Raw genomic sequence first — 15,051 nt, forward strand, 5'->3', positions numbered from 1 at the left:
CTCCCGGCTCCACGCTGCCCGCCACAGTCAAGATGGCGTCCTCTCCCATAATGGTACGTAGAGAGAGAGAGAACGCTTGGGCTTGGGCTTTTGTGTTTGTCCGCGTGGGCGGGCGTCTGCTTCTCTTCCTCAACCGTGCTCGGGACGCGGGCGTTGCTGGCCGGGCCAGCATTTTTCTGTCCATCCCTCATTGCCCCTTAAGAAGGTGGTGCCATCCTGAACTCGTGCAACCTGCATGGTGTAGGTACGCCCACGGCGCTGTTAGGGAGGGAGTTCCGGGATTTTGTCCGTGTGGTGTAGGTACGCCCACCGCGCTGTTAGGGAGGGAGTTCCGGGATTTTGACCCAGCGACGGTGAAGGAACGGCCGATATATTTCCAAGTCGGGATGGTGTGAGTGGCTCGGAGGGGAGCTTGCAGGTGGTGGTGTTCCCCATGTGTCTGCTGCCCTTGTCCTTCTAGGTGGTAGAGGTGGTGGGTTTGGGCGGCGCTGTCGAAGGAGCCTTGACGAGTTGCTGCAGTGCATCTTGTAGATGGTACACACACTGCTGCCCCTGTGCGTTGGTGGTGGAGGGAGTGAATGTTGAGTGAATGTTTGTGGATGGGGTGCCGATTAAGCGGGGCTGCTTTGTCCTGGATGGTGTTGAGCTTCTTGAGTGTTGTGGGAGCTGCACTCATCCAGGCAAGTGGGGAGTGTCCCATCACACTCCTGACTTGTGCCTTGTAGATGGTGGACAGGCTTTGGGGAGTCAGGAGGTGAGTTACTCACCGCAGGATTCCCCGCCTCTGACCTGCTCTTGTAGCCACAGTGTTAATATGGCTGGTCCAGTTCAGTTTCTGGTCAATGGTAACCCCCACCAGGATAGTGGGGATTCAGTGATGGTAATGCCATTGAATGTCATGGGGCGATGGTTAGATTCTCTCTTGCTGGAGGTGGTCATTGCCTGACACTGGTGTGGCGCGAATGTTACTTGCCACTTAGCTGCCCAAACCAGAATATTATCCAGGCCTTGCCTCATGTGGGCTTCGGTAACTGGGGAGCCGTGAACGGCACTGAACGCGGTACAGTCGTCAGCGGGTGGTGCAGGCCCGTGTGGGGGCGCGGGCGCTAACCTTTACCTGTCGCATTTACTCCTTTCCCCTTCCCCCAGGTGAGCAACCCAGCCACGCGGATGTTGAAGACAGCAGCGGCTCAGGTAGGGACTGCGAGCACAGCTGGAACGCCCATGCGGCCGATCATAACCGTTCACAAGTCCGGCACGGTGACTGTGGCTCAGCAGGCACAAGTGGTGACCACGGTGGTGGGAGGGGTGACTAAAACCATCACACTGGTGAAGAGCCCTATCTCTATGGCTGGCGGAAGTGCACTGGTAACTATCAACCCGTTGGCTTTTGTCTCTGTCTCGCACCCCCTCCCTCCCTCCCTCCCTCTGCCTCGGCCCTCCTCCCCTCCCCTTCCCTCCCTCCCTCTGCCTCAGCCCTCCTCCCCTTCCTGCCTCCCTCTGCCTCAGCCCTCCTCCCCTCCTTCCCTCTGCCTCAGCCCTCCTCCCCTCCCTCCCCCCCTCTGCCTCGGACCCCCTCCCTCCCTCTGTCTTGGCTCTCTCCCCCTCTCCCTCTCTGGCCCTCCCCACCACTCTCTCTCTCTCTCTCTCTGGCCTTCCCCTCTCTCTGTCTGCCTCCCCCCACCCCTCTCCCCTGTGTCTGACGCTCTGTCTCTTAGCTTTAGCAGAATGAGTGATTTATCATTAAGGCTCGGACGTGTCTCTTCTCTTGTAAGTGTTCTGTACTGTGAATTGGAAAGGCTGCTGCGGCCGGCAGTTCTCGAGTGTATAGTGAGGCCCCACAAACAACCCGTGACACACGAGCAGGAGGAGACCGATTCAGCCCCTCATGAAGCCTGTTGCACACGCACAGGAGACGATCATTCAGCCCCCCCTCCTCGAGCCTGTTGCACACGCACAGGAGACGATCATTCAGCCCCCCCCCCCGCTCCTCGAGCCTGTTGCACACGCACAGGAGACGATCATTCAGCGCCCCCCCCGCTCCTCGAGCCTGTTGCACACGCACAGGAGACGATCATTCAGCGCCCCCCCCGCTCCTCGAGCCTGTTACACACGCACAGGAGATGATCATTCAGCCCCCCCTCCTCGAGCCTGTTACACGCGCACAGGAGACGATCATTCAGCCCCCCCTCCTCGAGCCTGTTGCACACGCACAGGAGACGATCATTCAGCCCCCCCTCCTCGAGCCTGTTGCACGCGCACAGGAGACGATCATTCAGCCCCCCCTCCTCGAGCCTGTTGCACGCGCACAGGAGACGATCATTCAGCACCCCCTCCTCGAGCCTGTTGCACACGCACAGGAGACGATCATTCAGCCCCCCCTCCTCGAGCCTGTTGCACGCGCACAGGAGACGATCATTCAGCACCCCCTCCTCGAGCCTGTTGCACACGCACAGGAGACGATCATTCAGCCCCCCCCCCGCTCCTCGAGCCTGTTGCACGCGCACAGGAGACGATCATTCAGCCCCCCCTCCTCGAGCTGGTTCAGCCAAGCTTCGAGTGAACATGCCCATCAGCACCTGATTGAAGCTCCCCAAACGCAACGCCAGGTTGGACAAACCCCAACCGCCTCTGCGTACCGATGATGTCTCTGTCTGGCCGCTGTGTCCGATTTTGAGGCCGGCGCTCCCAGCAGTGACCATTTTTGACGCTGTCGCTCCCAGCGGCGGCCATTTTTGACACTGGCACTCCTGGCGGTGGCCATTTTTGAAGCTGGCAATCCCAGCGGTGGCCATTTTTGACGCTGTCGCTCCCGGCAGTGGCCATTTTTGACGTTGTCACGCCTGGCAGCGGCCATTTTTGACGTTGTCACTCCTGACAGCGGCCATTTTTGACACCGGCGCTCCCGGCAGCGGCCATTTTTGACGCCATCGATCCTGGCGGCGCCGCCCATCTTTTATGATGTCGGCAGTCGGCCGCGCACACGATGCCATTGAGAATTGCTGCCGCTCGATGACCTTCACAGTTCAAGCGAATGCGGCATTAACGTGCTGCTTGAAGGTTCAGTGAGGTCTCCCCGTCCCACACGGGCGTTTGTCCGATGGACTCGTGAAATCCTAGCCTTCCCCTTGCACGGCCTCCCCTCTTGCTAACGTCCATCGTGTGTTTTTGTTTTTCTCCCTCTCCGCCTCCGCCGCTCCTCCAGATCTCCAGCCTGGGCAAGATGGTGTCGCTGGTTCAGACGAAACCCGTCCAGTCGGGAATGGTGACCGGTCAGGCGGCGTCGAGCCCCATCACGCAGTACATACAGGTGCGGGCGCGACACGCGTTTGCGTTTTGGAAGGAGGGTGTTGAGCCGCGTTTGGAAGAGAGAGAAAGCATTTGCCTTTCAGCACCTCAGGGGCATCCTCGAGCGTTTCACAACCAATGAAAAAGAGTTTTTTGTGTTCTAATGGAGGAAATGCGAATTTGTGCACAGCAAGAGCCCACAATGTCGTCATGCCCCCATCTTACGTTTTTATTTGACAAGGAGGGGGGCGCAGAGGAGATTCACCAGGATGTTGCCTGGGATGAAACATTTAAGTTATGAAGAGAGGTTGGATAGACTCGGGTTGTTTTCGTTGGAGCAGAGAAGACTGAGGGGCGACCTGATCAAGGTGTACAAGATTATGAGGGGCATGGACAGGGTGGATAGGGAGCAGCTGTTCCCCTTTAGTTGAAGGGTCAGTCATAAGGGGGCATGAGTTCAAGGTGAGGGGCAGGAGGTTTAGGGGGATGTGAGGAAATACTTTTTTTACCCAGAGGGTGGTGATGGTCTGGAATGCGCTGCCTGGGAGGGTGGTGGAGGCGGGTTGCCTCACATCCTTTAAAAAGCACCTGGATGAGCACTTGGCATCGTCATAACATTCAAGGCTATAGGCCAAGTGCTGGTAAATGGGATTAGGGTAGGTAAGTCAGGTGTTTCTCAGGTGTCGGTGCAGACTCGATGGGCCGATGGGCCTCTTCTGCACTCTGAGATTCTGTGAAGCTTTGTCGGTTGAGGTGTAAATTCTAGGCCCCTGGGCATAAGGGTGAACTCCCACTTTGTGGGAGTGGCTGTGGGATCTCTTATGCCCGCTTGGGTGGCTAGACAGGGCTGTGCTTGTGATATCCTGTCCGAAACTCAGTAGCCCCGACAGTGTGGCCACTCCCTCGATGCCAGCCCCTCGGCGGTGCAGAACGCCATCGGCGCTGCACCTGCGGCAATGCGGCTCGCCCTCGGCACCGCGCCGCTCCCTCGGCGGCACCGCATTGGAAGTGTTGGCTCGGAACGAGCAGCCTGAACTCCTGGAGTGGGGATTAAACCCACCGGCCCCTGACCCCAAGTTGAGAGCATGACTCACTGAACCTAATGTGTCCAGAGCTTATCCTTTTATACGCCTCTCTCCCTCTATCTCTGCCCCCATTTCTTTCTGTCTGCTTCTGCCGAAAGTGCCATTTGGTAATTACTAAGAACCCCCTTTCGTTTGCAAGGCGAGTTTATTTGTCTGACTAAGGCTGCTACCAAGCCTCCTGCGCTGCCCTCACTAAGCGGAAGATCGTTGCGCGTTAAATCCGAGCGGTCGCCGCCGCCGCTGCTGTTGTGTTTGTCGGTTCGCGGCCGGAGCTAACCCTGTGTTTCCCCGTGGGCGGGTTGCAGACCAAAGGCCCCCTCCCCCCAGGGGCCACCATCCTGAAGCTGGTGACGTCGGCTGACGGGAAGCCCACCACCATCATCACCACGTCGCAGGCGGGAGGAGCCGCCGTGTCCAAGCCCACCATCCTCGGCATCAGCAGCATGTCGCCCAACGCCGCCAACAAGCCCGGCACGACCACCATCATCAAGACCATCCCGGTGTCGGCGCTCATGGCTCAGCAGGGGACAGCAGGTAATGGCGAGGGTGATTTGGGGAGCGGGTTCGAGACGTTGGGGGGGCGGTGGGAGTTAATTAAATCCAAGCGGGTTGGTGAAGCCAAAGCCAAGACACAGAGCTTTTCTTTACTGAGAGTTTATTGACTTTGTTCAACCTCACAGCTCTCCTCTCCCACCCAGTGTCCCAACCATCCCCTATTTATACTCTTTTTAAAACCAAATTGCAAATGTAAACTGACGAACGCATTAAAGGGCCACTGTAACAAAATACAGAACTTTTCGAGGAAACTTAATAAATTTGAGATGTTATTACCTGGGCTGATGATGCACTCTAGCCCCTCTGACGCCCACTGTGGTTGTGGAAGGCCCCTGTGCCCCCTATTCGTACTCTCTTGAGTATCTATGAACTCAGAACAATGAATCAAATTAACTGAATTGGCAGCCCCTTAAGGACGAAGGATGAGGATTTAAAGGAAACTTAAACGAAAACAAAATGTCATTCCTGAGGCTGATAACGCACTCCAGCCTCCGCAGCACCCACTGCTTGTGGAAGGCCTCTGTGACACCTATTTGTACGTGCTCAAAGTACTTATTTAAACAATGCCCTTCAGCTGTGTATCTTAACATAATTAACATACTATTAATAGGGGCTTCTTTGTAGGAGTGTAAGAAATAGGAACTGGAGGAGACCATTCGGCCACCTCAACTCCTCTTCCCATGCCATCCCCCTATCTCTTCATTCCCTTGCCCTTCAAAACTCTCTCGACTGTCAAGTCTTCGGTGCAATCGTTGACTGACCATCCGCAGCCCTCTGACCCCTGTCCGAGATGAGGCCCAGTTGGTGGTCGTACACTTGCCTCTGAATCAAGAGGTTCCACATTGCGGGAGATGGCGGCCTCCTGGCATTGTCACCGGGCTAGCAATCCAGAGGCCCGGGCTCTGGGGGGACGCGGGTTCAAATCCCACCAGGGCTGCTGGCGGTTTTTAAATTCAAGGAGTAAACCTAGAATGGGAAGGTAGTCTCGGGGACGGTGACCGTGAAACTATCACCGATTGTCGTTAAAAAAAAAAACCCATCTGGTTCACTGATGTCCCTTTAAGGAAGGAAGCCTTGCCCGGGCCTGGCCTACATGTGACTCCAGACCCCACAGCCATGTGGTCGACTCTTAACTGCCCCCCCTCTCTGAAATGGCCGGGACAGACGCCCGGTTTCAAGGGGCAATTAGGGACGGGCAAGAAATGCTGGTCTTGCCAGCGACGCCCACATTCCTGTGAAAGAGTGAAAAAAAATCGAGTTCCGCTTCTTGGAGAGAACAAAGAGACCGAGGTTGACACTGAGGTGCGGTGCTGAGGGAGGGGCCACCGCGCTGTCTTTCAGAGCCTTTTGAGTCCCCGTCAGATGGATGTGTGTTTTAAAAAAAAAAGAACCATGGCACTCCTTTGCACCGGTTGCCGGCGAGAAACCTGCGGAGAAAATGGCCCCCCCTGGTGAAGCACCACCGGCGGGACAAATGAGCCAAGGGATCGCCGACAGCCAGGGCGGACCAGATATGAGCGCCGGCTGCATGTGAAGCTCCGCGGCTCCTCCGGGTTGACGAGAGCCCCAAAGATTAGGCAACCCTCCGAGCGAAGAAATTCCCCTCCCCCCCGCCCCCCCTCCTCCTCGGTCTGAAATGGCCGACCCTACGTTCTGAGACTGTGTCCCGGCCCCCGTGTCCCACACGCTCCGGCCAGGGGAAAACAACCTCTCGCGTCGACTCCGAAGAATTTCATATTTCGACGGGGTCGCCCTCTCCCCCCACCCCCCCCACCACCGTTCGTTCTCCTGAACCCCCGTCGGACTCAGGAGCGAGCAGCAGGAGGCCATTCAGCCTCTCGAGCCCGCTCCGCCATTCGACAGGTTTGTGGCTGATCTGGTTGTGGCCTCAACTCCACATCCCTGCCTGTCCCGTTCCTCCCCCCACCATACCCTCGACTCCCCTGTTGATCAGAAATCTGTCTAACTCAGCCTTGAATATATTCGATGAGCCGGCCTCCACTGCTCTCCGGGGGGAGAGGATTCCACGTACTGACGACCCTTTGCGAGAAAATAATTTCTCCTCATCCCCGTCGTAGACCTCTTTCCCCGAAACTGTGTCCCCTGGTTCCAGTCTCTCCCACGCCTGGAAGTACCCCCTTGGTATCTACCCTATCAAACAGGGAATGTCAGCCCATTCTGCTCGATCACCCCTCAGAGGACAGTCTCCTCATCTTCGGGAATTAGTTCAGTGAACCCACTGGGGCAGGTATACCCTTCCTTAGGTAAGAAGGTCAAAGCTGTACTCAGTACTCCTCCAGGCGTGGTCTCGCCAATGCCCCGTACGATTGTAGTAAGACCCCTTTGCTCTTGCACTCCAACCCCTTTGTAACAAAAGTGAGCATATCATTCGCTCTCCCAATTACCTGCTGTGCCTGTGCGTTAACTTTGTGGTCTCGTGTACAAGGATACTAGGGTCCCTCCTAACGCAAGCGTTTCCCAGTCTCTCTCCGCTCGAAAAAAACATTTGGCTTTTAAAGAATTTTTTCCCTATCGAGGTGGTCTAGTTGAAACCTGATGAGGAACGGGGATCCTAGTTAACGGGAGGGGTGTGGGGATGGGAGGGAAGAGTGTCCTTGTCGATGGCTGAGAAGCCACGATCCATCCTGTCCCTTCCTGGTGGATGAGAGATTGGGGCAGTTGGGGTCGGGTTGCTGCCTGCCTGGTTTCCGATGTGGGTGTTCTTCTGCTGAAGAAAAGGGAGAAGCTATCGCAGCTTTTCATCTTATACTCATCAGGATAGATGCAAGAATGCCAAATTTCAAAGGGAAGAACAATTTATACTCCATGAGAAAAGGGTGCTGATGGGTTGGCACACTGACTCTGATTGGCCCAAGGGTGTTGCCATGGGGAATTCACCTGGGAACTGTTGCCCCCCCCCCCCCCCCGCCCCGGGCTTTTGTTTGATCCAAAAAAGGCGTAATGCTTGGACGTGTTCCTTTTGCCTGCTGAGGGCAAGCCTCTGCCTCTGAATATACGTACCTTCTAGCGAGTGTAAGTGAGCCTGACTGATAACCTTCAGTTGATGATTGGGGCAATTCTTAGCGCACTTGAGATTGTTCAGCAAGTGCTGTCCAATCGCAGAATCACGTCTGCCGTTAGACATTCGTGTTCTGAGTTTTTTTCTTAGCGCACTTGTGATTGTTCAACAAGTGCTGTCCAATCACAGAATCACGTCTGCCATTAGACATTCATGTTGAGTTTTTTTTTCTTAGCGCACTTGTGATTGTTCAGCAAGTGCTGTCCAATCGCAGAACCACGTCTGCCATTAGACATTTGTGTTCTGAGTTTTGCAAGTGCGGTCTGGCTGTGCACGGCCCCTTGCTCTGCTTGCCCTGAGCGGCCGAAGGGACGTGCTCAGCAGGACTCGAATTCCGTGCTACCAGACGGGCTATTTGATGTGTTCGTTTTAAACCTAGGAGTCACGAGCAACACTGGGATGAAATCTCCGATCACCATCTTCACCACCAAGGTGATGACGTCAGGGACGAACAGCCCCGCCAAGATCATCACGGCCGTGCCGAAGATCAGCGGAGGAACAGGCCAGCAAGGGCTGACGCAGGTTAGTGCACGTGGGGTTAAAGGTGGAGCAGAGCGACTCGGCCAAGGGTGGCCTGATGGGCATTTAACGTGAGCGGGAAGAGCCGCGCGCAGTTAGGGTGAGCGATGCATGGACCCGGTGGAGAGTATTGAAGCTTAAGTTGCCATAGAGTCTCCCAGCGCAGGAGGAGGCCATTCGGTTCATCGCGCCTGTGCTGTCCCTTTTGGAAGAGTTATTCGATTAGTCCCACAATCCCATCCATCCTCCATCTCCCCATTAAACCCATATTCCTTTCTCCCTCATGTGTTTATCCAGCTTTCCCCTACCCCCGCCTTTAGTGCATCAACACTATTCACCTCTGCCACTGCCTGTGGGAGCGAGTTCCACGTTCTCCCCGCTCTCTGGGTAAAGAAGTCTGTCCCGCATTCTCCGATTGGATTTGGAAAAAAAATTCAGTCACTTATTGCCCATCCCTAATTGCCCTTGCGAAGTTGGTGGTGAGCTGCCTTCTTGAGCCGCTGCAGTGCATGTACTGTAGGTACATCTACAACAGCGCTGTTAGAGAAGGAGTTCCAGGATTTTGACCCGGCGACAGTGAAGGAACAGCCGATATATTTCCAAGTTGGGATGGTGTGTGTGGCTCGGAGGGGAACTTGCAGGTGGTGGTGTTCCCCGTGTGTCTGCTGCTCTTGTCCTTCTAGGTGGTAGCGGCCATGGGTTTGGGCGGTGGTGTCGAAGGAGCCTTGGCGAGTTGCTGCAGTGCATCTTGTCGATGGTACACACACTGCTGCCCCTGTGCGTCGATGGTGGAGGGAGTGAATGTTTGTGGATGGGGTGCCGATCAAGCGGGGCTGCTTTGCCCTGGACGGTGTCGAGCTTCTTGAGTGTTGTGGGAGCCGCACTCATCCAGGCAAGTGGGGAGTGTCCCATCACACTCCTGACTTGTGCCTTGTAGATGATGGGCAGGCTTTGGGGAGTCAGGAGGTGAGTTACTCACAGTGACTGCCTTATATTGATGGCCCCCTAGTTTTGATCATGCTCACGTGTGTAAATATCTTCTTCACGTCTACCCTGTTAAACTCCCTCATGATCTTATAGTGTTGCCCACGCTTCTGGTCCTTTATGTTATAGGAGGGATATTGCAGCACTGGAGAGGGTGCGGAACAAGTTTCACGAGGGTGATACCAGAAAAGCAAGGTCATAGGTTACCAGGCAAGGCTGAAGAAACTCTCAAAAGGGTTAGGATGTCCTGATAGAGCCTTGAAAATGATGAAAGGATTTGTTAAGAGTAGCTGCAGAGAGACTCGTGGGGAAGAGCAAAGCCAGAGGCCATCAGTATAAGACGGTCACCAAGAAACCCAATAGGAAACTCAGGAGAAACCTCTTCATTGCGGGGAAAAAGAGAGGGCACGTGACCGAAGCTTTCCGTCTCGCGTTCATCTTGGGCAAATGCAAGAATGCCAAATTTCAGAAGATCACCACAACAATTTATACTGCAGGAGCAAAGGCTGCTGATTGGGTCGGCAAGCCGACACTGATTGGCTGAGGCGCTGCCCTTGGGGGGGGGGGAAGCCGCGGGGAACCGTTGGCTCCCGGGTAATTCAAAAAAGGGCGCAAGGGCTCGAACGCGTACCTTTTGTTTGCGGAGAGCGGGCGTATGAATGTGCGTCGCTTGTAGCAGGCGTAAGTGAGCCACGACACGGGCTCGGCCGATCGCCCTAAATTGGTTGGCCGTCGGCGCACTCGGGGTTGTTCGGCGAGTGCCGTCCCAGTCGCGGCATCGCCTCCGACCGTCGCCGTTTTTGTTCCTGGCCTTCGGCGAGCGCGGACCCCGCACTCTCGCCCGTTACCGGCAACCGATTCCGATCTGCCAGATGCTGGGGACTCAATTTACCCGGAGAGCGGGGGAGAACGTGGAACCGGCTACCCACAGGGGGGGAGTGGTTGAGGTGAATAGTGTCGACGCTGGGGGGAAGCTGGATAAACACCTGAGGGAGAGGGGGAAATAGAAGGATATGGAGAGGGCGCGGAGGCAGGTGGCGGGGGAGAATGAGAGGGGATGGCGGAGCACGAAGACCAACAAATAGCCGGTCGGGCCCACAGGCCTGTCTCTCTCTCTGCTGCGTGGACCTGTATAATTCTGTCAGGTCACCCCCACCTCCCCACCGCCTCGTTCCCCCTTTTTCCAGAGAAAACATTGCCGGTCTGTTCAATCTCTCCTGATGGTTGCCAACCCCGCGGGTTATGGAGCTCGAGTCTCCGGAGCAGCCGCGGCTCTACCGGCTCGGGGAGGGGGGGGTGAGATCGATCGCCGCTGAGCCCGTCGTTTAAATTATTGCTCGAGGGTTTTGTCGTTTGGGGAGGGGGGGGGGCGGGTGAGGTGCGGGGGAGGGGGTGGGGGGGTGGGGTGGGTCAGGGATTACCGCGCCCCCGCTGACCCAGTGCTTTTTTTTTCTCCACTCCCCCCACCCCACCCCATCCCCCCTCCCACCTCTCTTTGTCCGCCTTTCCCCGACAGGTGTTACTGAAAGGAGCCCCGGGGCAGCCCGGCACCATCCTTCGGACGGTCCCCGTCAGCGGCATGCGGCTGGTGACGCCGGTGACAGTCTCGGCGGTGAAGCCGGCCGTCACCACGCTGGTGGTCAAGGGCACCACAGGTACGTTCGGAGATTGGAGCCTCGGTGGGTGGGGGGGTGGTGGGGGGTGGGCGGGGAGGGGGTTTAATGAAAAATATAAAGGAGCCCTCGCCATTCACACGGGTGATCGCCTACCTCGGCTCCGCTTGTCCTCAGCGTCCAAAAGCCTCTCCCCGTCTCCGTCTCGAGTATGCCGGGCGTCCTCCGGGGTCAAGAACGCCGAAGATTCCCAACCCTCGGAGTGAAGCAATTTTTCCTCGTCTCAGTCCAAAATGGCCGACCCCCTTATCCTGAGGCTCTGACCCGCACCCCCGGTGTTCTTGATTCTCCAGCTGGGGTGGGGGTGGGCAGAAGCGGGGGGGGGAACAGCCCTCAGTGTTCTTCAGAATTTTAGACGTTTCGATGAGATTACCTCTCGTTCTTCTCAGCTCCAAGGGGAAATTGGCCCATTCCACTCGATCTCTCCTCATAAGGCAACCTCCCCCCCCACATCTCCCTCGTGGACCTTGGTCGCACTCCTTCTAGGCCGAAGACGGGGAAAGGAGGCCACGGTTTCGCGATGGGGGTCTCACCGGCGCCCTGCTTTGCTTTCCTTTTGCTGTTCAAGGTGAACTCGTTCCCTCGTCGTCAAGTCACCGATAGCGGTCCCCATTCAGCTTTCCCCTGGTTTGGAAGCCCTTACCCCCTTGACTTGACCAAGCAACCTCGGTTAGAACCTCCGGGCAGCCTCTGGGTCGTGGCTTCCGTGACAGGTTGCCCTTTATTGCAAGAGGTGATCGGAGCACAGAGGTAAAGAAGCCTTGCTGCACCCGTCCACTGCTTTGGCCAGACCCCGTCCGGAATAACTCATGTGCAGTTTTGGCCTCCATCTTTCATCGGAGGTGGGTACAGCGAAGGTTCACTCAATTGACCCCTGGGATGAGGGGAGGGGGGGAGGTTGTCCTACGATGAGAGGCCGAGTAAATTGGGCCGATGTTCTCTGGAGTTTAGCAGAACGAGAGGCGATCGCATTGAGACGGACGAGATTCTGAAGGGGTTTGACAGGGTGGGCGCTAGGAGATTGTTTCCCCTGCTCGGGGGGATCTAAAACACGATGGGAGATGGGGGGCACAGTCTCAGGATAAGGGGGCCGATCATTTGGGACCGAGATAAAGAGAAATTTCTTCACCCGAAGGGTTGGGAATCTTTGGGATTCTCTCCCCCACCAGAGGGTTGTGGACGCTCCATCGTTCAAGACGTTTAAGGCCGGGACGGACGGATTTTTGGCCTCTCCGGGAATCGAGGGATATGGGGAGCAGGCGGGAAAATGGGAGTTGTAGCCCAAGATCAGCCACGATCATATTAATGGGGGGAAGAAGGCTTGACGGGCCGAATGGTCTGCTTTGGACTCGAAGACTCGTCGCGGGAGGCCGTTCCTCCCATCGAGCCCATACTGGCTCTCTGGAGAGCAGCCCAGTTAGCCCTCTCCCCGAATCCCTGCCTCCTCGTCCAATTCCCTTTGGAAACTGCTCGCCGTCTCTGCTTCGGAGGGCAGCGAGTTAGGGGATGTGACGACTTGCTGTGTTTTTTAGGAAAAAAAACAAGCTCTTCCTCGCATTCCTGCGCCCCCCTCCCCACGGCCTTGCACCGTCAGCCAATGGAGATGGTTTTCCCTTGTCTACCTTATCCAAATTTATTATAACCCCGTACACCCCATCTTAAAATAGTTTCTTCACTCCGGGTTGCTGCAGTAACTTGCTTCCTGGGCGGGATGTGGCGGTGGGGGGGGTGGTGGGGGGATGCATTGTGATTATTGCACTCATCACTCATGGCTGTGTTTAACCCTTTCTCTCTCTCTCGCTCTCGTTCTCTCTACCCCCCTCTCTCTCTCTCTCTCTCCACCCTTCTCTCTCTCTCTCTCCCCGCTCTCTCTCTCTCTCTCTTTCCCCCATGCGTGTGCTCTCTCTCTCCCGCTCTCTCTTTCTCCCCGCTCGCTCTCTCTTTCTCCCCGCTCGCTCTCTCTTTCTCCCCGCTCGCTCTCTCTTTCTCCCCGCTCGCTCTCTCTTTCTCCCCGCTCGCTCTCTCTTTCTCCCGCTCTCTCTCTTTCTCCCCGCTCGCTCTCTCTTTCTCCCCGCTCGCTCTCTCTTTCTCCCGCTCGCTCTCTCTTTCTCCCCGCTCGCTCTCTCTTTCTCCCCGCTCGCTCTCTCTTTCTCCCCGCTCGCTCTCTCTTTCTCCCCGCTCGCTCTCTCTTTCTCCCGCTCGCTCTCTCTTTCTCCCCGCTCGCTCTCTCTTTCTCCCCGCTCGCTCTCTCTCTCTCCCCGCTCTCTCTCTCTCTCCCCGCTCCCCTCTCTCTCCCCGCTCCCTCTCTCTCTCTCCCCGCTCCCTCTCTCTCTCTCCCGCTCTCTCTCTCTCTCTCCCCGCTCCCTCTCTCTCTCTCCCCGCTCCCTCCTCTCTCTCTCTCTCCCCGCTCCCTCTCTCTCTCTCCGCTCCCTCTCTCTCTCTCCCCGCTCCCTCTCTCTCTCTCCCCGCTCCCTCTCTCTCTCTCCCCGCTCCCTCTCTCTCTCCCCGCTCCCTCTCTCTCTCTCTCTCTCCCCGCTCCCTCTCTCCTCTCTCTCTCCCCGCTCCCTCTCTCTCTCTCTCTCTCCCCGCTCCCTCTCTCTCTCTCCCCGCTCCCTCTCTCTCTCTCCCCGCTCCCTCTCTCTCTCTCCCCGCTCCCTCTCTCTCTCCCCGCTCCCTCTCTCTCTCTCCCCGCTCCCTCTCTCTCTCCCCGCTCCCTCTCTCTCTCTCCCCGCTCCCTCTCTCTCTCTCCCCGCTCCCTCTCTCTCTCTCCCCGCTCCCTCTCTCTCTCTCCCGCTCCCTCTCTCTCTCTCCCCGCTCCCTCTCTCTCTCTCCCCGCTCCCTCTCTCTCTCTCCCCGCTCCCTCTCTCTCTCTCCCCGCTCCCTCTCTCTCTCTCCCCGCTCCCTCTCTCTCTCTCCCCGCTCCCTCTCTCTCTCTCCCGCTCCCTTTCTCTCTCTCTCTCTCCCCGCTCCCTCTCTCTCTCTCCCCCCGCTCCCTCTCTCTCTCTCTCTCTCTCTCCCCGCTCCCTCTCTCTCTCTCCCCGCTCCCTCTCTCTCTCTCCCCGCTCCCTCTCTCTCTCTCCCCGCTCCCTCTCTCTCTCTCCCTGCTCCCTCTCTCTCTGTGCTCGCACCATTGCAGGCGTGACCACGCTCGGCACCGTGACGGGCTCCATCGGCGGGACCGCTGGCGTCGGTGGCGCAGCCACCAGCCTCACCGGCACCGTGGGCACCTTCTCCAGCCAGCTGATGAACCCGGCCGTCATCACCGTCTCCGCGGCGCAGTCCGGCCTGGCGGTGACCGGCGGCCTCACCAGCACCACCACGCCGTCCGTGGCAATGCAGGTACAGCCAAGCTCCAGTCGGTGGCGAAATGTTTGAGTGCGTCTATGTACATGGAAAGAAATTCTGCTTTGAGAGTGTGAGCTTGCCCACTTTGGCAGGGAGAATAGAAAAGCAGGGTGTGAATCAGATGGGGAGAGACTGCAGAACTCGGCCGCCACAGAGGGACCTGGGCGTCCTCGTACAGGCAAAAAGTTAGTACGCAGGTGCAGCAAGTGACCAGGAAGGCGAATGGGGTGATGGCCTCTATTGCGAGGGGGGGGATGGAGTATAAATGTCTTGCTACAACTTTGCAGGGCATCGGTGAGACCACAGCTGGAGTCCTGTGTCGAGCTTCTGGTCTCCTTACTTCAGGAGGGACAGACTCGCATCGGAAGCCGTTCAGAGAAGGTTCACTCGGCCGATTCCTGGGACGAAGGGGGTTTGTCTGATGAGGAAAGGTTGAGCAGGTTGGGCCTCTGCCCATTGGAGTTTAGAAGAATGAGAGGTGATCTTATTGAAACATGTCAGATTCTGAGGAGGTTTGACAGGG

The 15,051-nt window shown here is 57.0% G+C and overlaps 1 protein-coding gene across 1 annotated transcript; it reads left to right on the forward strand.

The window, feature by feature from the left end:
• Positions 1 to 6: 6 nt before the first annotated feature.
• On the forward strand, positions 7 to 14,522 carry LOC144678520 (host cell factor 1-like; the record flags this gene model as incomplete). Its single annotated transcript, XM_078538274.1, has 7 exons — positions 7 to 53; positions 1,150 to 1,368; positions 3,206 to 3,310; positions 4,679 to 4,907; positions 8,387 to 8,529; positions 11,027 to 11,165; positions 14,320 to 14,522. Coding segments are annotated over exons 1-7 (1,059 nt in total), but the record flags the coding sequence as incomplete, so codon positions are not given.
• Between the last annotated feature and the right edge of the window lie 529 nt (positions 14,523 to 15,051).

Source organism: Cetorhinus maximus, unplaced genomic scaffold, assembly GCF_964194155.1.
Source record: "Cetorhinus maximus unplaced genomic scaffold, sCetMax3.hap1.1 HAP1_SCAFFOLD_4499, whole genome shotgun sequence".
Classification (NCBI taxonomy): domain Eukaryota; kingdom Metazoa; phylum Chordata; class Chondrichthyes; order Lamniformes; family Cetorhinidae; genus Cetorhinus; species Cetorhinus maximus.